The 27,836-nt window shown below is 40.8% G+C and overlaps 1 protein-coding gene across 5 annotated transcripts in view; it reads right to left on the minus strand.

Moving 5' to 3' along the window:
* Positions 1–2,952: 2,952 nt before the first annotated feature.
* APAF1 (apoptotic peptidase activating factor 1) overlaps positions 2,953–27,836 on the minus strand; it is a 95,423-nt gene continuing 70,539 nt past the window's right edge. For 3 of the 5 annotated variants that reach the window (XM_084630435.1, XM_084630434.1, XM_084630436.1), the window contains 7 exons: positions 24,306–24,431; positions 21,353–21,478; positions 18,609–18,728; positions 17,665–17,790; positions 10,672–10,797; positions 9,609–9,755; positions 2,953–4,431 (listed from right to left, as the gene is read on the minus strand). In XM_084630435.1, the coding sequence (XP_084486561.1) occupies positions 4,285–4,431; positions 9,609–9,755; positions 10,672–10,797; positions 17,665–17,790; positions 18,609–18,728; positions 21,353–21,478; positions 24,306–24,431 (918 nt within the window). In that variant the 3' untranslated portion in view covers positions 2,953–4,284. Of the gene's footprint in view, positions 4,432–9,608; positions 9,756–10,671; positions 10,798–17,664; positions 17,791–18,608; positions 18,729–21,352; positions 21,479–24,305; positions 24,432–26,714; positions 26,866–27,836 lie in introns of those variants that run through there. The other 2 variants (XR_014711975.1, XR_014711976.1) reach the window with 2 other exon arrangements.

A 27,836-nucleotide genomic window follows, 5' to 3' on the forward strand; every position in this document is an offset into this window, starting at 1 on the left:
ATTATTAAACTGAACTGTTAGTCTAATCATTTGAAATAAAATTTGGAATTTCCTTCAGGAAAGCTCTGCAGTGCATGTGGGGGGGTGGGGAAGAGGGTGTCTTCCTGAGCCACCTGCTTCTATGGAGACAGCTAAAACTGGAAGGAACCTCAGGAGGCAGGGCAGTCCCTGGCTACCTGTGACTTACAGGATTCGTTCGGCCCCCAAGTTGCACACAGGTTGAAGTACCCATTGTAATAGCTCTGGCGTCCTTAGCACAAAGAAGAAGTTAGAAGCAGTAATTTCTCTTATTAAAATGAATGTCATACTGAACATCAGATTAGAAGAGACAAAACACTGAGAAATGAAATTAAAGCAATAGTGCAAGTTAAGGCAATGTAAGGTTTCTTGAAAACACTGGTATTGTGGGGAGTTTGTCCAGCCTTCCTCCTTAGTAAGGAAACTCAAGAAAGCCAAAGATTTGTGAAAGTGTTAAGGGCAGCGTTTATAGATGAAGTGACAGAAAACCTCTGCAGCAGCTTAGATAAGGAAAATGGTTTCTGAAAAGAATACTTAAAACACAGTATCATCCAGAGACTGACTATGATGATGTTATTGATTTTAGCTGACGATAAGGAGACTAGATAACAAAACTGGAGATGTTCATTAATTGGTTTCTGAGATTTGGAGGGAGAAATGTTTCTATTTGATCTGGCACTACAAGAGATAATTGGGGGTACCAACGCTATCTAGATAAGTTGCTTCTGGCTAAATTTTGTTCCTTTTGTGTTAATTGGAATATAGCTAAGCATCAAGGAAAACTACTGAATTTGCTGACCAAGCTGTATTTTCCTACCTATTATGTTGCTATAAAACTGTGTCTTAACTGTGTTGTTGCTTTTCATTAAAAGAAGTTGCTGGTATATTTGGCCCCTATTTCATTTTATTTTTTTTAGCAATATGATTTTATGTGAAGCAGCATGTAGATTTTATGTTCTCTCATTCTCCTTTCACAGCTCACATCTTCTATTTGTCTCCTCTGTTCAGAAACTTGAGCAACATTATTGACTCTTCTCTCATCAGCTATATTTACAAGGCTACAATTGCCAGCTGTTGGGATTAGTGTTAACAGAGGGCACCACCAAGACACAAATTCAACCATAAGTTCCTTTATTAAATCCAAAGGGCAAATGGCATTTATATAATTGCTCTAACTATGCCTAAAAGCCTAAATAATTACTACATCTAATCAGTAAAAGACATTCATAGACATTTGATTAAGATACTCACAAAAGAACTAGACCTCAGGGGTACTCTCACCCATGTTGGCTGTCTCCAACTCAGTTAGGGCAGGTACTATTAATGACCCCTTCAAGAGTTCACCATTTATACCTTTCAACGAACAGCAATGCCACTGCCAATTGCTGATTTCTGCTAAAAAACAGTTTTGTCCAATTTGGGATTGGACTCTCTTTCTTAGGCCAGGAACAGACAAGAATATGACTGGGCTCGTTTCCTCAATATAGCAGTGGTATGTTAGGGGTCAATAAAGTTTAACACATTGCAAAACTGTCTGTTAGAACCAGTTTGGACAATTCAAGGCTTCTTTTATTAGTTACATTTTGAACTCAGCATTTTTACAGCTTATCTTGCCGGTGACATTTTTTTCTTTAAGGCGTTCTCACAACTGCTATAGATCTTTAACTACAAAAGACATATATCCCTTAATTCCTACACCGCCTTACGTTTGCCCATATGACCTACTGCTTTGACTCCACCTCTACAGATAACCTCAATCATATCACCTCCTATTCTTGCCTTACAACTTCTTGCACATACTTTTCCAAGACTTAGCTGTCCAGGCTGCAACATGTGCAGAATGCTACAGCCTTGCCTTCATGCACAAAACAGTGTATCCACATCATCTCCTCCCTCAAATGCCTACACTGGCTCCCTAGTCATTTTAGGACCCAGTTTAAGATTAAAATCCTCCAGGGATTCACTCCCATCTCTCACTGACTTTGTTTAGCTATACTTTGTTCCTCACTTTCTCCACTAATATAGCACCAGGCTTTTTCCTGTCCTCCCAACCCATGATCTCACTGCTTTTAATGTGAGTGCCTGTCTGTTGTAGCTCATTGACACATCCTTCCTGTAGCTCATTACCTAATTAGCTGGCTGCTTTCAAATACATTTGAAATGCTGGATGACTTTTTGTGTCATGCCTTTATGAGGAACAGCATGGAAGGTGAAGGTGGATTAAAGGCACATTTGCACGCTTGAGATTCTGGGCTGCTAGTATGATCCCAAGTGTAAATTAGAACTGCAAAGGGCCGCTGTAATTTATAGCCGCCGACTATGGGCTGGCTGCTCTGTAGCAGCCCAGAACCGCCTTTGGTGCTCAGTGCTCCAGCTCCCACTTGCTGCAGCTTGCGTGCAGGGCATACAGGAGGCCAGAATCCCACCTCTTACCTTTTTATATTCCTTCAGTCTTTGTTATTTAATGCTGACTTTATTACTTAACTCGCAAAGCATTATCTTATGCAGTTTGAAATTTCATTATATTTTGTGAATTTAGATTGGTAACACACATGGAGAGATTTGTCCCCTGACCCTGCTTCTCTCTTGTGCATGTTGCTCGTGAAAAAGAAAAAGAATTTCAGCAAACTTTGCATTTTTTTCCATCCTTGAACCCCCTGCTCCCATGAAGTATAAACTGAAGAGCTCCAAGACTTAGTCACTAATTAGGCTGAAACAGCCTGTTTTTTTTTTTTTAATGCTTTACATATACATATTCAATATCCAAAAAAACCACACACACTCTTCTCTTACATTTATTTTTAATTACATTCTTTTACATCTGACTGTATAACTTCATTACATTACCCGTATTCACTATTGCTTTAATACAGTCTAATTGCAGAAGATTATAGATGAAGAAATGAAAAAGTTTGGTTGTCATAGAAAAAACACTGATATTTTAAAATTTATTCTGAAATACAAGATGAACAATTATTGAAATTGAGAATTGATAAAGTCACTTTATCATGTTAAACATCCAAATACTGACATTATAAAAGGGTTTTGCTATTAATTGCAAGGTAAGGAAATCACAGTTATTACCGCCTGAGTAAGTTAACTAACAGTCAGAATCAACAAACTAGAACAAGGCTTACTTTAAGTTTGATTAGAAATAGTTTGTTATTTAATTAAATAGTCACAAAATCTAAGTTAAGAAAAAAAGGCAGCTAGTGTAGAATATCAGACACGTTATTCCTTTTACTGGATCAAAAAATATGTTAAAAAAAATCACATACTTTGGGGGGAAAAAAAGGATTCCTCTGCATAGGATCCCCTGTAAACAAAGCTGACCAGGATTGCACACATCATCATCTTCATGACACAAACTGGAGTGAAAGCTAAAGTTAAAAGGAAAATTTCTATATTTTTAGCCATACCATAGACACCAGTATTTTTGAACAAAAGCCTTTTGACCCAGTTCCATTCTCAGTTTAGCTGGCTATCATATCTTTCCTCCAACTAGAAAACGAATATGCAATCTCCACCAATGCAATTACCAACGCCCTTTGAGTGTGTGCCTAAAAAGAGTTGCAGCAATTATCTTCTCCCATTGTAAGCCAAACACACTACCCTTCTATAATGCATCTCATCTCCACAAGTCTGGAAAGCAAGATGGTTCAATACAGTAGTATAAAACAGTGCTGCGGTACCAGTTGGAGAGCTACTTGATTCTTCTCTAAAATATTTGTATATTCCTCAAATAGTACCAAGTTTGTACTGAAAAATGAAATTCTAACAAAGTTATTAATTCTTTCCATTCTGTATTCATTAAAACAATGTCACACATGCATAGTAAAAGATCATAATTTTTGGTATTTTACAGTCACATTCATGACCTGAAAACATTTGCTATCAGTCTTCTACAAACTAGGATTTCCATGTATCATACTCCTATTATGACTTCTGCTGTTAACAATTATCTCACCCTATTTCAATAAAACTTAACATAATTTTACCAACAGTGTAATAAGGTGCATACTTAGTATGCAGATCAAAATTTAAGGACAAACCATTAATAATAACAACACTGATCAAAAACAAGATTAAATGCATGCTCATTTGCAAAAATTTACATAAATATTATACATACAAACATTTAATGAATGCAATACTGAAAAACACTTCATAGTTTAATGAATGTCAACTAGATTAGTGGAATTTTGTTTCCAACTCAAAACTCTGTATCAGTTGCATGAGTTTTAACATCCACCATGCTCAATGGATTTATTCCAGCATCTGTAGCACATAAAGAATACCGAGGTTATCAATGGTCACATATACTTTGAAATTAGGGGACACATATATTGACTTGAGGTTTGTTCCATTTGTGTAGAATGTTTGTAAGGATTCTCCAGTAGTTACATTCCACCACTATAAAAAGAGAAACATTTTAAATTAGTAGGAACAGAATTAGAATATAAGAGGTTATAAAAATAGGTTTAGCATTGTGGGCCTAGTTGCCTGTTAAGTTTTCTTCCTTCATTCTGCATATGAGGAAAGAGTCAACAATCTTAAATAAAACAAGGGGTTCAGAGGGACAAAAATTGTTAGAAGCCTGAAAGATGTTCAGATGAGAAGATACTGAAGAGATTGTGGCTGTTTAATTTAGAGGAGACACATGATAAAGGCATATATAAAATAATAAATGGAAGAAAGATGATTAAGTCAGATACCCCTGTTACTCCTCTCTTAGTACAGGAGCAAATGAAACTGAAAAATAACATTCAAAACTGAAGAGATATTTTTATACAACATAATTACTGTGAAAAGATATCATTAAGGCCAAGAGCTTAGTTGGAGTCACAAAAGAATTAAACATTTAAAAAGATAATGAGATCATTATCCAGATAGAAAATTTGTTAAGAAGTATATAAATTCAAGCTTTCCAGGGCATAAATTAACTACTAAATACTAGGAATCAAGAAGAACTTTCCCATGGGAAGTTTACTCCATAATTATTCACAAAGAAGTTTCTTGCATTAGCCAATGTCAGAGACAGAACACTGGATTACATGGATCAAGAGTCTGGCCCAACATGGCAATTCCTATGGTGCAGTTCTGTTTCAATACTACTTTAAAATAATGTTTTCAACTCCCTCCCCTGCCCTTGCCCTCCAACATCTGCTGCCAACCCTTATATGTAGCTGATTCTGGAATTCTTAGCAAAGACAAAAGGCCCAACATAATTTTCATTAATGACTTGGATAATGGAGAGCACGCTTATAAAATTTTCAGATGATACCAAGCTGGAAGGAGTTGCAAGCACTTTGGAGGACAGGTTTAAAGTTCAAAATGACCTCCACAAATTGGAGAATTGGCCTGAATTCAACAAGATAAAATTCAATAAAGACAAGTGCGAAGTACTTCACTTAGCAAGGAACAATCAAATGCACAACTACAAAACGGGGAATAATTGTCTAGGTGGTGGTATTGCTGAAAAGGATCTGGGAGGTTTTTGGGGACCACAAATCGAATCTGAGTCATCAATGATGCAGCTGCAAAAATATGATTCTGGGGTGTATTAACTGGAATGTTGTATGTAAAACACAGGAGGTAACTGTCCAGCTCTACTCGACGCAAGTAGATTTCCTGGCGCAAGTGCTAGAGGAGCCAACTAGGGGGGGTGCTTTTCTTGACCTGCTGCTCACAAACCGGGTAGAATTAGTGGGGGAAGCAAAAGTGGATGGGAATCTGGGAGGCAGTGACCATGAGTTGGTTGAGTTCAGGATCCTGACGCAGGGAACAAAGGTAAGCAGCAGGATACGGACCCTGGACTTCAGGAAAGCAGACTTCGACTCCCTCAGGGAACGGATGGCCAGGATCCCCTGGGGGACTAACTTGAAGGGGAAAGGAGTCCAGGAGAGCTGGCTGTATTTCAAGGAATCCCTGTTGAGGTTACAGGGACAAACCATCCCGATGAGTCGAAAGAATAGTAAATATGGCAGGCGACCAACTTGGCTTAATGGTGAAATCCTAGCGGATCTTAAACATAAAAAAGAAGCTTACAAGAAGTGGAAGGTTGGACATATGACCAGGGAAGAGTATAAAAATATTGCTCGGGCATGTAGGAATGTTATCAGGAGGGCCAAATCGCACCTGGAGCTGCAGCTAGCCAGAGATGTCAAGAGTAACAAGAAGGGTTTCTTCAGGTATGTTGGCAACAAGAAGAAAGCCAAGGAATGTGTGGGCCCCTTACTGAATGAGGGAGGCAACCTAGTGACAGAGGATGTGGAAAAAGCTAATGTACTCAATGCTTTTTTTGCCTCTGTTTTCACTAACAAGGTCAGCTCCCAGACTGCTGCGCTGGGCATCACAAAATGCGGAAGAGATGGCCAGCCCTCTGTGGAGATAGAGGCGGTTAGGGACTATTTAGAAAAGCTGGACGTGCACAAGTCCATGGGGCCGGACGAGTTGCATCCGAGAGTGCTGAAGGAATTGGCGGCTGTGATTGCAGAGCCACTGGCCATTATCTTTGAAAACTCGTGGCGAACCGGGGAAGTCCCGGATGACTGGAAAAAGGCTAATGTAGTGCCAATCTTTAAAAAAGGGAAGAAGGAAGATCCTGGGAACTACAGGCCAGTCAGCCTCACCTCAGTCCCTGGAAAAATCATGGAGCAGGTCCTCAAAGAATCAATCCTGAAGCACTTGCATGAGAGGAAAGTGATCAGGAACAGCCAGCATGGATTCACCAAGGGTAGGTCATGCCTGACTAATCTAATCGCCTTTTATGATGAGATTACTGGTTCTGTGGATGAAGGGAAAGCAGTGGATGTATTGTTTCTTGACTTTAGCAAAGCTTTTGACACGGTCTCCCATAGTATTCTTGTCAGCAAGTTAAGGAAGTATGGGCTGGATGAATGCACTATAAGGTGGGTAGAAAGCTGACTAAATTGTCGGGCTCAACGGGTAGTGATCAATGGCTCCATGTCTAGTTGGCAGCCGGTATCAAGTGGAGTGCCCCAAGGGTCGGTCCTGGGGCCGGTTTTATTCAATATCTTCATAAATGATCTGGAGGATGGTGTGGATTGCACTCTCAGCAAATTTGCGGATGATACTAAACTGGGAGGAGTGGTAGATACGCTGGAGGGGAGGGATAGGATACAGAAGGACCTAGACCAATTGGAAGATTGGGCCAAAAGGAATCTGATGAGGTTCAATAAGGATAAGTGCAGGGTCCTGCACTTAGGACGGAAGAACCCCATGCACAGCTACAGACTAGGGACCGAATGGCTAGGCAGCAGTTCTGCAGAAAAGGACCTAGGGGTGACAGTGGACGAGAAGCTGGATATGAGTCAGCAGTGTGCCCTTGTTGCCAAGAAGGCCAATGGCATTTTGGGATGTATAAGTAGGGGCATAGCGAGCAGATCGAGGGACGTGATCGTTCCCCTCTATTCGACATTGGTGAGGCCTCATCTGGAGTACTGTGTCCAGTTTTGGGCCCCACACTTCAAGAAGGATGTGGATAAATTGGAGAGAGTCCAGCGAAGGGCAACAAAAATGATTAGGGGACTGGAACACATGACTTATGAGGAGAGGCTGAGGGAGCTGGGATTGTTTAGCCTGCAGAAGAGAAGAATGAGGGGGGATTTGATAGCTGCTTTCAACTACCTGAAAGGGGGTTCCAAAGAGGATGGCTCTAGACTGTTCTCAATGGTAGCAGATGACAGAACGAGGAGTAATGGTCTCAAGTTGCAGTGGGGGAGGTTTAGATTGGATATTAGGAAAAACTTTTTCACTAAGAGGGTGGTGAAACACTGGAATGCGTTACCTAGGGAGGTGGTAGAATCTCCTTCCTTAGAGGTTTTTAAGGTCAGGCTTGACAAAGCCCTGGCTGGGATGATTTAACTGGGAATTGGTCCTGCTTTGAGCAGGGGGTTGGACTAGATGACCTTCTGGGGTCCCTTCCAACCCTGATATTCTATGATTCTATGACACTGGTGAGGCCCCAGCTAGAGTACTGGGTTCGATTCTGGGCACCACAATTTAGGAAAGATACTCTCTTCTACACTCTTTCCAATTTGTCTGCCACAAAAATGATAAAAGGTCTAGAAAAACTGACCTATGAGGAAAGGTTAAAATAAACCGGGCATGTTTAGTCTTGAGAAAAGACGACTGAGGGGGGACCTGATAACAGCCTTCCAATATATTAAGGGCTGTTATAAAGAGGATGGTGATCAGCTGTTCTCCATGTCCACTGAAGGTAGGACAAAGTAGTAATAGGTTTAATCTGCAGCAAGGTAGATTTTAGATTAGATATGAGGAAAAACTTTCTAACTATAAGGGTACTTAAACTCTGGAGTAGGCTTCCAAGGGAGGTCATGGAGTCCCCATCATTGGAAGCTTCTAAAAACAAGTTGGACAAAACATCCGTCAGGAATGGTTTAGGTTCACTTGGCCCTGCCACAGCGCAGGGGGCTGGACTTGACTTCTCAAGGTCCCTTCTAGCCTTACATTTCTATGGTTCTATGATATCCTATCATTTTCCACACATGGAACTCATACTGAAGTCTTTGGAAGTTGTGTGTAAAAAACAGGTAATAGGATACAGCTCAATGAATCTAACCATAATAGTTACTGTGAATCTCTAATGGATTAAACAAATGTACCCAATAGAAGTTTCTTCTCCAATGACAAATTTCAATTTCCTGTTTTAACTTGCATCCTTTCAGAGGATTTTTACAGTATGTCTTTCAAAGTACAGCACCACATTATTATTATAGCCTGTAGGAGATCTAGTCAGAGACCAGGATCACATACCATCACCAACGCTTATGTATTTATGAAGAAAAAGTGAACAACCCAGTATTTGATGTTCAAATCTTACAAAATAAGGGTCCACTCCTGCAAGGTGCAGAGCACACAACTCTTTCTGAAATTTACGTTTTGGAGGCACTGAACACTCGAGATTGAGGAGATCTGAGGGTGTTCAGCAATTACCATGGCCTTAATATAAGAACATTTGTTAGCGGGGGTATTTTGCTAACATCAGTTTCTACTCTTAATCAGAGTTCTGGTAATTTAAGATTTGTCACTTCTTCTTGGGTTATTTTTATTTTCTTCTTCTAAGAAAAAAAACAACCCTCTATTGATTAGCCTATTAAATAATTCTGTTACCATGCTAGATACAAAATCAGAGAGATTTAGAAATGCTCATGAATCCATTGATCATCATAATTGAGTATTCAATTCTATTTTCTCTGGCATTGCAAATACAGTGGTTTATAGATCATAACTGGTTCAACATTTAAGATACATAGGAAAGCTTCCCACCAATCTATATTCAAATAACTCAGAAGACACAAATGATTTTACTCAAACTTTTTTTTTTTTTTTTTTTTAAAAAAACAACAAAAAAACCTTTGGACAGAAACCAAGCATGAAAAAATGTCACCCCAAAAGAAATTTGAGAAAGTTGTAAGCAATCGGAAATGGGGGCTGTGAGAGGGACACAGTTTTTAAAACTAAAGTAGCAAATATGACTAGGACACCAAGGGTGTCACCTTCCAATCCTGTTACTTTAATTTAAAACAGTATTTTGAGGGGCTTACCTTAAGATATCCTCCACATGACACAAGCATATTACTCTCAGGAGAAAAACAGAGGTCTGTTACCCAGCCACCATGTGTTGATTCTCCTTCATCTACAGTAACAGGGGAGCAGAGATGAAGTAATTCACCTCTTGAGACATCCCAAATCTAAGAGAGACATAATTAATAACATATACAATCTATTAATGGCATTAAATAAAAAGGAATATTGCTGCAAGGATGACAGGATTCATTTTTTCCCTCTTTTTAGTGCTAGAGAAATACAACCTTTACTTCAAACATTATATTTGGTTGCAAAGTGAGAGGGCAATTCAGATAACTCCTCTTATCTTACACCTTTATGGTATATAGAGGGTTTAATTCACTGACTCGTGGGAGACTAATTAGTAAAGAATGCCAGACATCTATAGAGCACCATAACCATCATCACTACACCACCATAAAAAAACCAAAAAGTCAACATGACAAATATATTTCTGCTTTCAGGGAGCGAGGAATGGGCATAAAGCCACCTTACATTACATTTTCTTCTTTTTTCGTGCAAAACAATCTTAAAACAAAATACTTACAAGGAATCCCTAAAAAGGGAATCCTTTCCTATCAATCCATAAGTATATTTGTAAACCATGAGTCCTCAAAATGGACAATCCAGAGTCCCACCACACAAGGAATATCCATGATAAAAAAAAAAAGAATGCAAAAACAGGTGATCAAATCCAGAGGTACACATACACATCTATTCTGAACATTCTTTTCTTGTATTTTTGTAGTCTTGACCCTCTATTCAGTCTAATCTTGTAGATATTTTTCTAAAGCAATTCAATAGCCTATAGTTTCTAGATGACCTTCAGCTCAGTTGTGCACCCACTACAAAAAAAAATGCTGCCACCTTGACAGCAAAGGATCCATTATTTATTCCTGACCTGCAACGTTCCCTAAATGGGATAGGGCAATTAGATAGGCAAAATATAGTTACCCAAATTCATATCTGGCAAGTACACTGGGCTAAGCACCCCTAGAGTTGTTTTGACTCAACGTATTACTAAAATGTCTCCAAATGTACCCTTATTTCTCCATTGTCATCTCCGGTGGCCAAGAATTTATCATCGAAGGAGAAAGTGCAGCACCGCACGCAGCCTTTGTGACCATTAAGCTCATGAAGAACAGATGAACTTTCAAAGCTCCATATCTAAAAATGAAATGTTAAAGAAAAAAAGTAAAGATAAGTGGTACTTCATGGAAAATTTACACAATTTTATCTGTCCACTCCAATCAGAAACATGTGTGTTAACACAGGGATTAAAATACTCAAAGTACATAAATCCCAGATTAATTAAATCTGAGAGGCATTTATTTGTTAGGTATTATTTGAAAAAGTGTGCACAATTTTTTTATTATTACACATTTTAAGCTCCTAACCTGTTAGACAGAAAGTTCATGAAGTTATTAAGGAAAAGGTACTTCATGAATCAATACAAAGATATTTTTATAAGAATTTTATCAAGCTAGGAAGCACGCTCTGGAGTGTAATACAATGGAACATTTATTAAGCAGCCCACTCAAGGGGCTGACGAGAAGTAATCTCAAAGGAGGTGGTCTTTTAATAAAGATGTCTATACATTTTCTTTGAAACTTGAAGGGAACCTTAAATGATCTACTTATTTGTAAAATAATTCTTAAAAATAAGTTCCATTTCTCAAAATATTTAGAAATTTTTGAATGTGGCTTTTTTCTGAACAGGAATAAAACCGGAAAATTTTGACACTCTCTGGAAGGAAAATTCTGAAAAGTAATGATTTTGAATCATTAAGAATATTTAGCTTAGACAATATAAAAATATATTATACACAATTTTAAAGAATTCTAAACAAAAAGTCATTTAAAAATGAAAAGTCAAAACATTCTGACATTTTGGAATTTGTTTTTCCAGTTTTCTTCCAAAACAAAATTGGAGTAAAACAGACTTGACTTCACAAAGTGTTTTGATTTTGAAGGAACTGCATATTCTGATGAAATACAATTTTTTTTAAAAAATATTTGAATTACAAGTACTGCACAAAATAAATTTTTTAATGTCTAAAAGCAGACTTGCAGATAATAAGGATCTGACTGCTAGTTAACAGTTCGACATACAAGGGGTAAAATACAAAGTAGGCCAACAATTTTCAAAAACAGAAGCCTAAATTGAGATTCACAAATCCATTTTTAGGAACATACCTGATTTGATGTCAATGAGGGTTGCTGGGTGCTCAGTACTTTTGAAAATGTGAGAGATACCTAAATACTTAGCTATTTTTAAAAATCTTGTCTTGTAAAATATTTGTAGTTAGTTGCTTAATGCTTTAATTCAAAGAACCTAAAGCAATACACATAACTATACAAAATACTGGGCATAGACTGTGTACCTTATGAGAGCTAAAGCCAACAGTTCTCCTTAAGAGTGTGTGTAGTCGTCTCCAAGATAAATTCTGGGAGGTCGCTAAAGCTTTAGAAAGTAAAAACATAAGAATGGCCATACTGGGTCAGACCAATGGTCCATCTAACTCAGTATCCTGTCTCTGATAGAGGTCAGTGCCAGATGCTGCAGGGCGATTTCAAGTGATTCATCCCATCGTCTACTCCTAGCTCCTGGCAGTCAGAAGTTTAGGGGGACACAGAGCATGGGGTTGCATCCCTGACCATCTTGGCTAATTGCCATTGATGGACCTAGCCGCCATGAACTTATCTAATTCTTTTTTAAGGCAGTTATACTTTTGGTCTTCACAACATACCATGGCAACAAGTTCCACAGATTGACTGTATGTTATGTTAAGTAGTCCTTCCTTCTGCTTGTTTTAAACCTGCTGCCTGTTAATTTCATCAGATGACCCCTATTTCTTGTGTTATGTGAAGGGGTAAATGACACTTCCCTATTCAATCTCTCTTACCATCCATGTTTTTTTATAGACCTCTACCATAATTTCCCATTAGTTGTCTCTTTTCTAAGATGAACAGTCCCAGTCTCTTTAATCACTCCTCAGACTGAAGATGTTCCATACCCTTAATCATTTTTGTTGCCCTTCTCAGCACTTTTTCCAATTCTAAGATGGGGTGACTTGAACTGCACGCAGTATTCAAAGTGTGGGCATACACAGATTTATATAGCGCATTATGATATTTTCTTTTTTTAATCTATTCCTTTCCTAATCGTTCTGTTAGCTTCCTAACTGCCACTGCATATTGAACAGATGTTTTCAGAGAACTATCCACAATGACTCCAAGATCTCTTTCTTGAGCTAATTTAGACCCCATCATTTCATACATAAAGTTGGGATAAAATCATTACATAGCTTTTGTAACTGTTCCTTAAGATGTGTTATTCATGTCCATTCCATTCTAGATGTATGCCGCGCCCATGTGCACAGCTGTGGAGACTTTTGCCTTAGCGGTGTCCGTAGGGCTGGCTGTGACGCCACCTTGAGTGCCACGCTTATGCGTCGGTATATCAGGTGCCGCCGGCCCTACACCTCTCTCAGTTCCTTCTTGCGGGCAACTCTGATGGAGGGGTGGGAGGGCGGGTAATGGAATGGACATGAGCAACACATCTCTAAGAACAACAGTCACGAAAGATAGGTAACCGTTTTTTCTTCTTCGAGTTCTTGCTCATGTCGATTCCATTCTAGATGACTCACAAGCAGTGTCCCTGGAGGTGGGCTCGGTGTTCACAGGCTTGTAATACCCATCTACCGAAGCCAGCATTGTCTCGGGCTTGCTGGGTAAGTGCACAGTGAGATGTGAACGTATGTACAGACAACCAGGTGGCGACTCTGCAGATATCAGAGATTCGCACATGGGCCAGGAAGGCTGCCAACTAGGCTTGTACTCTGGTTGAGTGGGCGGTTACGATCGCCAGTGGAAGCACCTTTGCCTGAGAGTAGCAAAATCGGAGGCTGTGACCCAAGAAGAAATCCCCTGGTGGACATTGGACGACCTTTCATCCTACTTGCCACCGCGATGAACAACTGCATTGACTTGTGTAATGGCTTGGTCCTCTCAATGTAGAAGGCTAGCACTCTCCTGACATCCAGGGAGGGCAACTTACATTCCTCCTCAGACTTACGAGACTTTGGGCAGAAGACAGGCAAGAATATGCCCTGGCTTATGTTAAATTGCGAAACCATCTTGGGCAGGAAAGCCGGATGTGGCTGCAACTAGACTTTGTCCTTGAAGAACACCGTATAGGGCAGCCCCGATGTAGGCACCCTAATCATGGAGACCCTTCAGGCAGAAGTTATCGCCATCAGGAATGACACCTTCCAGGAGAGCAGAAGAAGGGAACAGGATGCCAAGGGCTCAAAGGGAGCTTCCACGAGCCGTGCAAGCACCAGCTTCAAGTCCCACAGAGGGACTGGGTCCCGGACTCAAGAGTGGAGCCACTCCAGAACCTTTTAAGAACCGGACCATCATGCCATGAGCCAAGACCGATCTGCCCTGGGACAGAGGGTGAAAGGCTGATATAGCAGCCAAATGGACCTTAACTGATGAAAGGGACAAACCTTGGAGCTTGAGATGCATAAGGTAGTCTAGCATCAGCTGCAGCGAGGCCTGCTTAGGCCTAACGTTTTGGGCCGAGGCCCAGCACGTGAATCATTTCCAGGTGGTCAGATAGGTCGCTCTAGTGGAGAGCTTTCTACTCCCTAGTAGGACCTACTGAACTTGGGCCAAACATTCCTGATCCTCAGTAGTTAACCACGGAGTATAGGGATGGAGATGGCTGAGGAAAAGATGGGGTAGATCCAGGGAGGTAACTGGGGCGTCGCTCTCGAGCACACCCTCAGAATGCCTGCTTCTGGCCTCCATCATGTTTCACCCGGCCAGGTTGGACAGGTGAGCAGGAGGACGAAGGGCAGCAGCAACTGAACCCACTGTCCCTTCTCCTCATAGAGTCCAGCCAAGGCTGCCAAGGCCTTGGTGGTTGGAATGGCAAACTGAAGCATATGCATCTCCAGAGAGCGGAGGGTGGCCCAAGCGTCCTTCAGACCGTGCAGCCTCGCGTCTGTCTGATCGGAGAACATCTTGACTCCATCTAACGGAAGATCTTGTATGGAGGACTGCATCTCCTGGGACAGGCCGGAGGTCTGAAGCCACGAGCTGTCAGGAATGACCACCACCAAGGCGACCACCTTGGTCACTAAATAGGACGCATCCCAGGCCATCTGGATGGAGCACTGAACTGCTGTGGTACATTCCTCCACAAGAGCCCCGAACTCTTGGGCCATTTCCTTGGGCATGGAGTCCTTAAACTTGTGGAGGGAGTCCCACTGGTTGAAATGATAATGCCCTAAAAGAGCCTGGTGGTTCGTGACCCGGAATTGGAGACTGGCCATGGAATAAATTTTTCTTCCAAAAAGGTCCAGTCTCTTGGCCTCCTTACTCTTGGGGGTGGAACTGGCAGGCCCCTGCTTGTCCTTTTAGTTGGCTGCTGACACAACCAATGACACTGGGGGTGGGTGGGTGGGTATAGAAGTATTCAAACCCGTTGGCGGGGACAAAATACTTCTTCTCGGCCCTCTTGAAAATGGGCAGGATGGAGGACGGGGTTTGCCAGAGGGCTTTGGCAATGTTCAGGACAGTGGCATAGCTAGGTGGAGCGAACAGGGGCAGCGGACATAAAAAAAGGTGCCACCCACTTGTACTCACCAGGCGGCGCCCTGGGTCCTTGGTGGCACTGAAGGCCCCAGCTGTCGAAATGCCGCCGCTGAGGACCCGGAGCGAGTGAAGGCCCCCGCTGAGCTGGAGCGCATGAAGGCCTGTGCCGCTGAAGACCCGGAGCGTCGCCGGGTGAGCAAAAATTAAAAAAAGGCACCTATAAATTAAAAAGGCACCACTTGTGCTCAGAGGGGGGGTGGCCGCTTCCCCCCTGGCTACGCTACTGGTTCAGGACTTCGTGCACTGGGAGTGCAACACGTGTGGGGATGGACGTAGAGAGCACACTAAATGTGTCCGATTGCTCCACCTTGAGGCCTAAATTGGTAGCCACCTGTGGGAGCAGGGCTTGGTGCTCCCTGAAGTTGTCTAGTGGGCTAGTATGGGAGGGCCCTGCCACCGTCTCGTTTGGAGAGGAGGACAACGACTGAACCACTGCGGGAGGGTCCGGGGCATCATCCCCCACAGGGGCAGGTGGTCTTGGGGTGGGCACCTGTTCCTCCACCACAGTGGCCACTGGTGCTTCCTGCACCAAGCCTCGTGCTGCCAGTGTCGATTGGGGTTTGTCTGACGCGGTGACCAAGGACTGGTAAGACGGGGGCATCGGCATTACCGGCATTCCCCAGGCATTCCAGTAAGGCCATTGCACTGGCCACTGGCCCTGCCCCCAGGTCAGCACTGCTGTATTGGATGCACCCTCTGGAACCTAGTCGCGATGGTGATGTCTTGGTGAGGGGCTGAACTCCCTGCCTGTGCCGGAGAAATCCTCCTCCAATGACCAGGGTGGGGCCATCGACATCAGAGTCTGTCAGCTAACCATCGCCGTGGGTGACCAGTGCCTTGAATGGTCAGATCAGTGCTGGGAGTAGGGGAAGCATCCCCAACGTGTCGGGGATGGTGACGGTCAGCATGAAGATGACCAGTGCTGACTGTAAGGCAACTGGCACGTGCCTTTGGGTGAGGTCTGGTGCCATGGTAGAGACTGAGAGCATGGTGCTGGTGACCAGTAGCGGCAAATCAGTGAACTGGGCTGACATGGACACCAAGGACACAGCAACAATGACCCTCACTCGCCTTCTGGGAGGCCTTCACAGCTGGCTTACCCTTTATAGGGAGCCTTCACTGGGTCCATCGCTGCACTTGGTGCGGCTGCAGCGGGAGAGTCCGTTGCTCTCTGGGCACTGGGAGCTGAGAAGGCATTGACTGCGCCATTGACTGGGTCCTCTACCGCTCTCCGGAGTTGGTGGCAGATCCCTTAGGGGGGTAGTAGGTCCCCTTGGGGGTGTGCCCCCTTGCAGCCTCGGTGTGGGCAGGCGGCCCAAGCAGGGTCCTTTGCCCAATGCTCCAACTTGCTCGGTGCTGGGTCCCTCTTCTAAGTCTTCTTCTTGGGCAGCGACGAAGGGGATTGGTACCGGGAAGAGCCCAGTGCCAGGGATGCGCTACGCAAAAAGGCCAAAGTGCTGGGAGTTGCATCCGGCCAGGCCGGCTCTGAGGCTGGGCAAAAAGCGGTCTCCATGAGGAGGGCCCTTAAGCGAATGTCACGTTCTTTCTGTGTCCCGGGACAAAGTTCTTACAGAAAGTTCTTACTTCTCTTTAATTTGGGATTCCCCCAGGCACTTCAAACAGCTACCATGCGGGTCACTAACAGAAATAGGCCTGTTGTAGTCAGAGCTGCGCTTAAAACCCGGAGACTGGCTATTGCCTAACTATAGTACTTAACAGCTACTTACTAACTAATCTACTATAAATAAACTATTTACAGCTGGAACCCAAGGTTCAAGGAGTAGGGGAAAAAACCTTTGACCACTTGTGAAGCAAGGGAAAGAGACGCTCCAACCAACCACCACAGGCGGTAAGAAAGAACCGAGAGGGTGTAGGACTGGTGGCGCCTGATATACCAGCGCATGAGCATGGCACTCATGAGGGTGCCACAGCCCATCTTACGGATACCGCTAAGGCAAAAGTCTCCGACAACTGTGCATGTGGGCATGCTCAAACCTAGAATGTAATCGACATGAGCAAGCACTCAAAGAAGAATATATTTTCCCTGAGTTAGATCTGTCCCCTTGTCAAGGCACTTTACGGGGTTAGGGAAATCAAAGGACAGCAGACTCATTAGTAAACAGCCTAGCCTAGCCTAGCCTAGCCAGACACTTGGCTCAGCACACAGACCGCAAAACAGATCACACTATAACCTCGCAAGCAAGCATACAAACTAACAGATGGTCACATGACCCATATACAGAATATGATATTTTGAAATGCTTAGAGGTATTTGGAGCGGTTGTTAGCTACCTAATGAAGTTGGTCTTAAGCACAAATTCCAGGATATACCTCATTGTGCAGATTTGTCAACATTACGTTTACTAACCTTGGCAGTTTTGTCAGCAGAGGTAGATGAAAACTTGGTGGCATCAGGTGAAATAGCACAAGAAAGAACAGCATCTTCATGACAAACAAAATCATCTTCTATTTTTCCAGTACAAATATTCCACACCTATAAAATATTATTAAAATTTAAAATGTACAGACTACTTTTGCAGTTTTTCACCAATTCAGTATCTATAAAACAGTTCTAATAGAACAATACGAAGATACACTGGATTAAATACATCAAGAACATCCAAATATAATAAAGGTTTGTGGCTCTTTACAGATATGCAAAACAGGAAGGGTGTAATAAGGAGTAATAAGGTGAATAATTAGAAATACAATGAAAATGTAAATTTGAGCTTTTAAAAATGTTGCAGTTTATACTTTTAGTGCTAAATTACATAATGTAATGCAGAATTAACCAACAGCAGAGAAAGCAATCTATAATCAAAATATTCAGTTAAGTTTTTTTTATTACCATATTTTCCTACTGGACTGACTCTAAAACCTTTGCATTTCCTAAATATAGCAGTTGTGCCTACTTTTAATCCTTGTTTACATTGGGATTTTTAGCATCCAGTGTAGCTACTCTGGTGGGAAAGAAAAAAAAAAATCATACTTTATACTGATGCACCACATCTACAAAAGGGGCTTGCACTGGTGCGTGCCGCTATATCACATATTTCAGAGTAGCAGCCGTGTTAGTCTATATTCGCAAAAAGAAAAGGAATACTTGTGGCACCTTAGAGACTAACAAATATATTTGAGCATAAGCTTTCGTGACCTCACATAGTTTCCACCTCTAGATAAAAACCTTGGCATAGACTGGGCCTAAGTTTCATTCTTTGAAAATTAAATATACAATTTTATAGTTTTTTGCTACCAATTAAAAACACAATGCACCTTCTGTAATTTGTCAATACAAAGAAATTTTATATTTACCTTAACTGTTCCATCAAATGACCAGGAAAGAAGTCTTGAATTTTCCAAAAGCCTAAAATTCTTCACTGCTTCCTTGTGACCTTTTAAAAATATATATTCTTCTGACTGCCAATTCCACACCTGCTTATAAACATAGAATTTGTAAGCTTTTAAAACAATGGGTTATCCTCCACATTGAAAATATAAATTTAACAATGATTAACTTGTTTTTTTCAGCAGAAAATATCCATTGTCTTCCACTCCAAATAAACTATCGAAGATACCTGGCCTTGTTGCAACTCACCTTGGGTAAGCACTAATGTGAGCCAGTCACAAAAGCGTATTATAATGGCCAGCTGGTAAAAGTTCATGTGAATGAATTAAATCTTGAGAAAAGTCTGAAAAGGGAAAAAGCCTCCCCAATAAAATTTGTATAATGTGACTTTCAATAACTAGCTACCATTAGTGAGTTTGAAAACTTCCCCTGCAAACTCAAATTTGGGGCCTAAAAACCTTGATTATTTCAATCAATAACAATTTTTCACACTTTAACTCAGATTTATTTTACAGTAAAACAATTTTACTCAGATTTATTATACAGTTAAAATACATTTTTAATCAAATGTCACTTTTTGTTTTAAAAGTTTGTAGTTTTTCTTTTTAATTTCAGCAACTGTGCATTAAACATTCAAAGGATGTCACTTTATCTACAGAAATTATTAAACAGCTCAAGGTTTTTTTTTTTATTGATTTTACACCTATAGCCTTCTGCACCAAAGAAAAAAGTTTATCCAATAGCCAAGAAAAGTATGTGGTTGAAAATCTAGAAAATTTAAGTGCTAAATTAGCCACTAGAGGGAATCCTAGAACAAAAAACAACTTGTCAGACAAGGTAAATAAAGGAATTAATAACATTTTCCTTTACTCAGTAATTCTTACCTCCACATGGGTGCAAAAAAGAAAAATACAAAAAAAGAAAAGAAAAAGAATCAGACTTCAATCTCAGTCCTAGCCTCCCATGTGCAAGTGTGCATCTCCACATTTTTAAGTTAGCTACCATAAAGGCACAATCGAGGGCCTGATCCAAAGCTCACAGAAGTCAGTAAGTCTTTTAATTGACTTCAGTGTACTTTGGATCAGGTCCCAAAATTCTTAAATTACTAAATGGTTGAACTGTCTATTTTGAGAATCCATATTTCTTTGCAACTATGACCTAAATTTCACTTAAATTTTACCAAAAGGGTGTAATTCATCATTATGTGAACACAAAATAGAAAAGTTCTAACACACACAATGGTCACCACACTACTTTAGATTTTACTAAACATTTGGTCCTTTGTAGGCCATCAAGGAAGTGCTCCTTTTTCTGACTTGGTTCATTTTGTTTCTGTCCAACAAGATAAGCCTGCACAATTAATTACTTAAAAGAAGCAATTTGCTGCCCCCATTCTCTACATTTTTTTAAAAATGAAACACCTACCAGTTCTGCACTAAGTCTGAAAATTCTTTACTCTCTACATATCCATTGATATCAAAGACCCAATTCTGAATGTCAGTGGAGATTTATTTGTAACAAAATAAGTACTTCCGATTTTGTAACTTCAAATTATAAACCATCAGAGCTATTGAACTTGGTTAGTCCGTAATCCAGAAATCAGACAAATTATGTTGTATCTGTGGTTCTAGGAACACAAGTGTAGAGAAGTTGTGAATGTAGAGAAGTTGTGAATGATGCCATTAGAAAGACAGCCAGCAAGTTTCAATGGTGGGATTAGGAGAGGTAAACAAGAGGACTGACCTAGCTAACAGACATTTCCTTGTCAGTCCACATTGCTCAATTGTGATGGCCCTCCAACCAAATGGACCATGAGACTAACAATGGTCAATGTATCAGGGGGTAGCCGTGTCAGTCTGTATCCACAAAAACAACAAGGAGTCCGGTGGCACCTTAAAGACTGACAGATTTATTTGAGCATAAGCTTTTGTGGGTAAAAACCCCACTTCTTTAGATGCATGGAGTGAAAATTACAGATGCAGACATAAATATACTGACACATGAAGAGAAGGGAGTTACCTCATAAGTGGAAAACCAGTGTTGACAGGGCCAATTCGATCAAGGCAGATGTAGTCCACTCCCAATAATAGATGAGGAGGTGTCAATTCCAGGAGAGCAAAGCTGCTTTTGTAATGAGCCAGGCACTCCCAGTCCCTATTCAAGCCCAAATTAATGGTGTTAACTTTGCAAATGAATTTTAGTTCTGCTGTTTCTCTTTGAAGTCTGTTTCTGAAGTTTTTTTGTTCAAGTATAGCTACTTTCAAATCTGTTATACAATGTCCAGGAAGGCTGAAGTGTTCTCCTACTGGCTTTTGTAGGATACTATTCCTGATGTCCGATTTGTGTTCATTTATTCTTTTACGTAGGGACTGTCCGGTTTGGCCAATGTACATGGCAGAGGGGCATTGCTGGCACGTGATGGCATATATAACATTAGTGAGGTAACTCCCTTCTCTTCATGTGTCAGTATATTTATGTCTGCATCTGTAATTTTCACTCCATGCATCTGAAGAAGTGGGGTTTTTACCCATAAAAGCTTATGCTCAAATAAATCTGTTAGTCTTTAAGGTGCCACTGGACTCCTTGTTGTTTTAATGGTCAATATAGAAAATGCATGGAGTTTATTGAGTCTGCACTATCTGTAGTGTAAACCTACTTTTTCTTTAGTAGTTTTGAATGCTCCAATGTAAGTTTAAAACATTTTCCACACCTGTATAGTTGAATCATCAGAGCTTGAAATAAGCGTCTGTCCATCAGATGTAAACTGGCAATGTTGTACAGATTTCTCATGTCCAGTCCTGGATTTGAAAACTCTCCTATTTGACAATTTCAGAACCTTTATAATGAAAATCAGAAAGATCATTTATGAAGAATTAAAATACAGTCATATACACAATAAACAGAGAAAGACATGTAAGCAAAACATCTGAAGTAAAAATAATGGAATACTATACAGTACTACACAAAAGTGAGGATTCAGATCCAAACCAGTCAGTGAGAAAAAAATCCATATGTTAGCCTGACACTTGGAAAAAGTGAGCAGATAATCTACTTTGTTAAAAATTGGCTAGAAGTCCTTCAATTTCCTTTGGGTAGGTCATAAACATACAGCTAAGGGTAGCTTAGAATTCCTCCTTATCTGTAAGGGGTTAAGAAGCTCAAATAGCCTGGTTGGCACCTGACCAACAGGACCAATGAGGAAAGAAGATACTTTCAAATATTGGGAGGGGGGAAGGTTTTGTTTGTGCTCTTTGTTTTGTGTGGGGTTCTCTCTTGAGACTGAGAAGGGTCAGACAGAAATCCATCTTCTCTAACCCATCCCAATTCAAGTCTCCAATATTGTAACCAATGTAGGTAAGCCAGGCAAGGCGGATTTGTTTATCTTTTGTTTTTCTTGTGAATTTTCTCTGTGCTAAGAAGAAGGTTTATTCCTGTTTTCTGTAACTTTAAGGTTTTGCCCAGAGGGGAATCCTCTGTGTTTTGAATCTGAATACCCTGTAAAGTATTTTCCATCCTGATTTTACAGAGATGATTTTTACTTTATTTTTTCTTTCTTTTTTTTTTTTTAAATAAAATCCTTCTTTTAAGAACCCGACAGATTATTCCATCGTTCCAAGACCCAGGGGTCTGGGTCTTTGATAATTCTGTAACCAATTGGTTAGGATATTATTCTGAAGCCTCCCCAGGAAAGGGGGTGTGAGGGCTTGGGCGGATTGCTGGGGGAAGAGGAACTCCAAGTGGTCCTTTTCCCTGGTTCTTTGTTAAATCATTTGGTGGTGGCAGTGTTACTTAAACCCAATGTACAAGGGAGAATTTGAGCCTGGGGCGTTTTTAACCTAAGCTGGTAGAAATAAGCTTAGGGGGTCTTTCATGCGGGTCCCCACATCCGTACCCTAGAGTTCAGAGTGAGGAGGGAACCCTGACAGGGTATGTATCAGACATGTATGTACCAACCTGTGTGTGAAGTTTGATATGTACTTGTGTTTGTTGACCAATATATTCTGCGATAGCGTATGTGCATCACATTACCAATATGTATTATTCGCATCATACAGATATCAGTACGTATTAAGCACATAAATGAATATAATAGCCGTTATATAGCCTTAATTGGCCTATGCTTTTTATATAGCCCTGCTCACTTAAGCTAAGTATTCCATAACACCTTGCATTCACTGAAGTAAGTTTTGGCTTAAGCAAACAGGGAAGCTGTTAAGACCAGGACAGATGAGTGCTTTACCATAGCAACAGGAAGAAAGTTACTCTTGCAGACCAATACTGAAATGTCCCAAAGGAAAAGGATAAGACATGATTGTTCTACCCTAGTACAGACCTAGGAGGTGTCTTCACACCCTTTGGTACCTGGAATGTATGTATTTGTAACAAAGAGATGAGGAATACACCATAGTACCATAAAAACAAAGTAGAAAGCTAATTGATTAAATGAAGTTTCAAATGATGTATACAGTACCTTGCACTTGTAAAAAGGTTGGATATGAAAAAATGGCTTTAGGTGGTTTAACTTTGGAAGCATATCTTCTGTTCTTTTCAGGTGAATGTAATAATCCTGCACAAAATGGCTTCCCGCAGAATGGTATCTTTTAGAACCTTTTTCAGTACTATATTATTATTGGCTTATATCAATAAACCTAACTCACAGTTTATTTGGTCTCTTAAATATATTTCATAACAAACCAAAGTGTGGTCAAACTATTGACTATGCAATTTATCATGTTCTATGTTTTATGTTAACACGACTGAAACAACAAATTTGCCTCTAAATTTATTTTATGCTCAGCAATTAACAGATAACAGAAAAGTGCAATTTTCCAAAATTTGTAGCTACTTGTCTCTGTACTGAGAGATGTGAAATGAGTCAAGCGGCCAACAAGTGTAAGACACTGCTACTCTTAACACTCTACTTACTCCTTTTATGTGAATGGACAAAGGTATGGGGATAAATGCCAAGATGGTGCTGATATTTATAAACTGGATAATAAATGTGGTAGTCTTCAAACATGCATGTCAGCAGGGGAACATATTTTTTCTCCCTTTTCCTAGTACCTCCAGTTGCATCAGGAATCAACTCAGGACACGAGGCTCTATTAAGTTTCAAGCAGTACTCTCTCTGCACTGTGGTCTCCACATTCTGGAACCCACTGTAGCTGCTCTGAGAGGAAGCAGAGGACAGCTAAAGGGGACCATTCAGCAGCACAGAGGTATAAGCCCTCCAGTAGATCCCTAGATCCATGCAGATATTGGGGTCTGTGAGCCAACATCTTGCTTCTTTTGTTAGAAGGGGAGAAAACCCTGATGACAGAATTCTGAGGAAACTCCTCACGGATTACCTCTCAGTTTTCCTTCCCTAAAGCCATTCCCACTGTTTTTTCCTCATGGCAGGGAGTAACCTGGGTTGATATACTCATTGTTGGGTAGGGGAGCAGTTGATTTCCCATAAAACGGGTTTACAACACCATTTCTTTTAATTTTCAAGAGTATAACATACTGTGTCATCAAAAAGCAATAGCTGAATTACTTATTCTCTCTCTTTCTAGAATTTAAACAAGAATGTTACTTTTGTATTAAAGAAAGCTAGTAAAAAATCATTAGAAACACTAACTAGTGGATTTACTCAATACTGCCCAAAAATCAGGGTACAGTACCTTTACTGTTCCATTCTCCTCTCCAAATGCAGCATATTGAAGATCTTCACTTAGGCAACAGCAGCAAATAAGAGATTCCTGGGCTTCAGTCAGATAGTCAGTATGGCCTGTATTTCCATTAATTAGCTGCAACCAAAAATGTGAATTATTAAGCTATAGCAACTTTGTACAGCATCTTTACTTTAAAATACATGACAAACCTACATCTTTTGTGGGACCCAACATCAGAATAGCACTGTTTTAGCATACCTACTTGAACATAGGATATAGTACATTCAAATGTGTTTTTCTAACCCAGAAAGAAGTTATAAAAGCTTTATAACTAGCTCCAGGCACTTGTTCTTTGGACAAAACAAATTTAAGCTGACAGGATTTTACAGCTCCTGCAAAACATTTTTCAAATACATCAATACAGTCAGAATTTTACACACCTAGCAACTCGGTATGATTCAAAAATGATTAATATACACATCTAGTACAGTAGGTCTTAACTACATGTCACCTCTGTCCACATCAATTCAACTATCATGCAATCTTCAGGGAAAGATCTTTGGAATGCAATGATTTACAAACAAGTGAAAGCTTCTTTTAAACCAGGGATCTCCAACCTTTTTGTGCCCAAGATCACTTTTTGAATTTAAGGGCAACCCAGGATCTACCCTGTCCCTTCTCCGAGGCCCCGCCCCACTCACTCCATCCTCCGCCTCCCGCCCCGGTCATTTGCCCTTCCCCACCCTCATTCACTTTCGCTGGGCTGGGGTAGGGGCTTGAAATGGGGTGCGAGCTCTGGGCTGGGGCCAAGGGTCTCGGAGTGCGGGAGGGGGCTCTGGGCTGAGTGTGGAGTTGGGGTGCAGGAGGTGGTGAAGGGTGCTGGCTCTGGGAGGGGGCTGGGGTGCAGCCTCCTGGCGGGCAGCACTTACCTCCAGTGGCTCCCGGTTGGTGGCGCAGCATGGCTGCTGCTAAGGTGGGCTCCCTGCCTACCTTGGCCCCAGGCCGCTCCAGGAAGGGGCCAACGTGCCCCTTCGGCCTGGGGTGAGGGGTGGGGTGTGTGGCACATGGCCCCTCTCTGAGAGCACCGCCCCTGCAGCACCCATTGGCCACAGCTACCCGTTCCCGGCCAACAGGAACTGCGGGGGCGGTGCTTGCAGGCAGACCCTTCCCTCCCCACCCGGGGCCACACTGGCTGCTTCTGGGAGCGATGTGGGGCTGGGGCAGACAGAGAGCCTGTCTTAGCGGCAGCCCCGCTGTGCCGCTGGAGATCGCGATCGACTGGGAGATCCTCTAGGATTGACCAGTCAATCATGACAAACCAGTTGGTGACCACTGTTTTAAACTGTCTCGGGGGGTGGGGGGGCGCAGAAGCTTTGCTTACAAACAAGATGTTAGGGATCTATTCTCCCGTGGATGTGCAAAAAGTAACTATACATGAGCATTGAGAAAAAATAGCATGGTTTGATTCTTTTAACGAATGTACTGATTTTGACATGGGCTAGAGACTGAAACCTTTCACTGGGGAGGGTTATTCTAAAGATGGTCACAGGCCAAAACCAGCAGCATGTGTGTGTCTTCCTATATTGGTCCCTTCCTAGATCCATAGACAGGTGTCTGATTCTCATTGGCTAACCTCCTTTAGATAATGAACATAGGTAATTTGTTCATATTGTTCACAGAAATGTTAGAAAGGCTTAAAAAATTCACTACCAGAGGCAAAGTGGAAAGTTTTCCTTGGTGTGCAAGCGGGCACTGAAGTCCATCTATTTCTGAAAATCAGAAGTCAACTTTTTTTTTTAAAATAGCAAGTGGCTACCTGTTCACTAGGAACTAGTCTAAGAACACATTTATAAGCCAGCCATTAGAGGGAAAGGACTTGGACACTCCTAACCTTGGACACAATTCAACTTGCGACCTCGAGGAGAAATATTCTATACTTGATAATCAAATTCTCTGAGTCATCCAATCCCACTTCAAAGTTTCAAAAAAATCCACCTGTGTATTTCTAGAATTAGAGAATACTGAACTACTGTAACTATTGCTTTGCTCTGTATCCCTTCTTATAACAAAGTGGAAACCAGGTATAAATGATATCAGAACTTGAGACTAAAACAGTTTCAAAGTCAATCATTGAAACAGAAAATCTTTAGAGTCTACCACTGCCTCACAAAAAAAATTGCAATTGTATAGGTAAAATAAGAATGCTGTTTAAAAAAATTCTTCTTGCTGGGGGAAGAGGTTTTGTAATTTTTTAAAGTTATTTTATTTACACTCCTTTCGAGTATTCCTTAATGACAAGGAGATAAAAGCACGTGGACAACAGAAGACACATTCTAATGTAAAACACTAGAAATAGTAAAGATAACAAAACAAACAAACACATATAAGAAGAGACAGAACCGAGTAAACAGGTAGGTAGAACCAAACAGATAAGCAAGATTGGGAAAATGTTCAAGTATCTTACCAACTTTTTTCTCCATGAAGAATATGGTTATGCACTCAGATCCTCTAATACATAGATGCTCAAATGTCCAGAGAGAGAAAAGAATGTTGGGAAAAAGGCCTTTTCCTATAAAGGTCCAAATAGTTGTAACAGATTTGCCCAATAGTAGGTAAATATTTGATATTTTGTTAAAATATAAAATAATGCAACCTAACAGTTTATGTCAAGTATACAACAGAACCTCACTTACCAACACTTCATCAATATCACAGTCTCTTCCTACTCTACTGTAAAGATTTAGTAGCAGAGAGCTGCAATGAGAGCTCTATTATACCTTCCACTACTTTAACATATACTACAAAATATTATAACTAGAAAAAACGCTTTGCAAAAGAACCAAATACATTTTGTGATGTGTTATTCTTGCTTTAAAAAAAAAGTTATGCTGATTTTCTAATCTAATTGAACAAAGACTAAACCCTCTGAGGTACTGAGTACGCTCCCATCCCCTTGAAGCCTGCTGGATTTTCAAAGTGCTGAGCACAGTCACAGGAAAGTCCCTAATGAAGATGTTATATTAGTCTAAGGTATTATTGTAAGGTGGGCAATAGATATAGAGCAAATGTACAGTACAGATAAATCTGTACCTATGACTTCTGAAATTACTTTGAAAATAAGATTTAATCTCTGTAGTTTTAATCTAGTTCAAACAACGATTAAAAAAAAGCTATGAAAAGCTGTTATTTTAAGTTCTAGTGATGTAAATAGTAAGACTAAGTCACTAATTATATGTAATATCAATTCTGGTCGATAGGATGTGAAATTCAAGGGTTCATATAATTAAAAAAATTAATATACCTGTAGCGATGCTTATTGTTCACCCCAAGCATTCTTAGCCCACTTTTTCTGATACTACTTGGCCCAAATTTCAGAAGTGCTGACTCTTCATGTCAAGCTTTTAATTTTCTCTATTGTTCTTTTATAAAATTTAAAATGTGTTTTTTTCTCCCAAACAAAAAAAGTAACGCTGCAGGGTAAATGCTGTTGAGAGATAAAGCCTGGTTGCAGTAACAAGTTGAGAGCTCAATTCTACTCTT

The sequence above is a fragment of the Lepidochelys olivacea genome (assembly GCF_965140295.1).
Source record: "Lepidochelys olivacea isolate rLepOli2 genome assembly, chromosome: 1".
NCBI lineage: Eukaryota > Metazoa > Chordata > Testudines > Cheloniidae > Lepidochelys > Lepidochelys olivacea.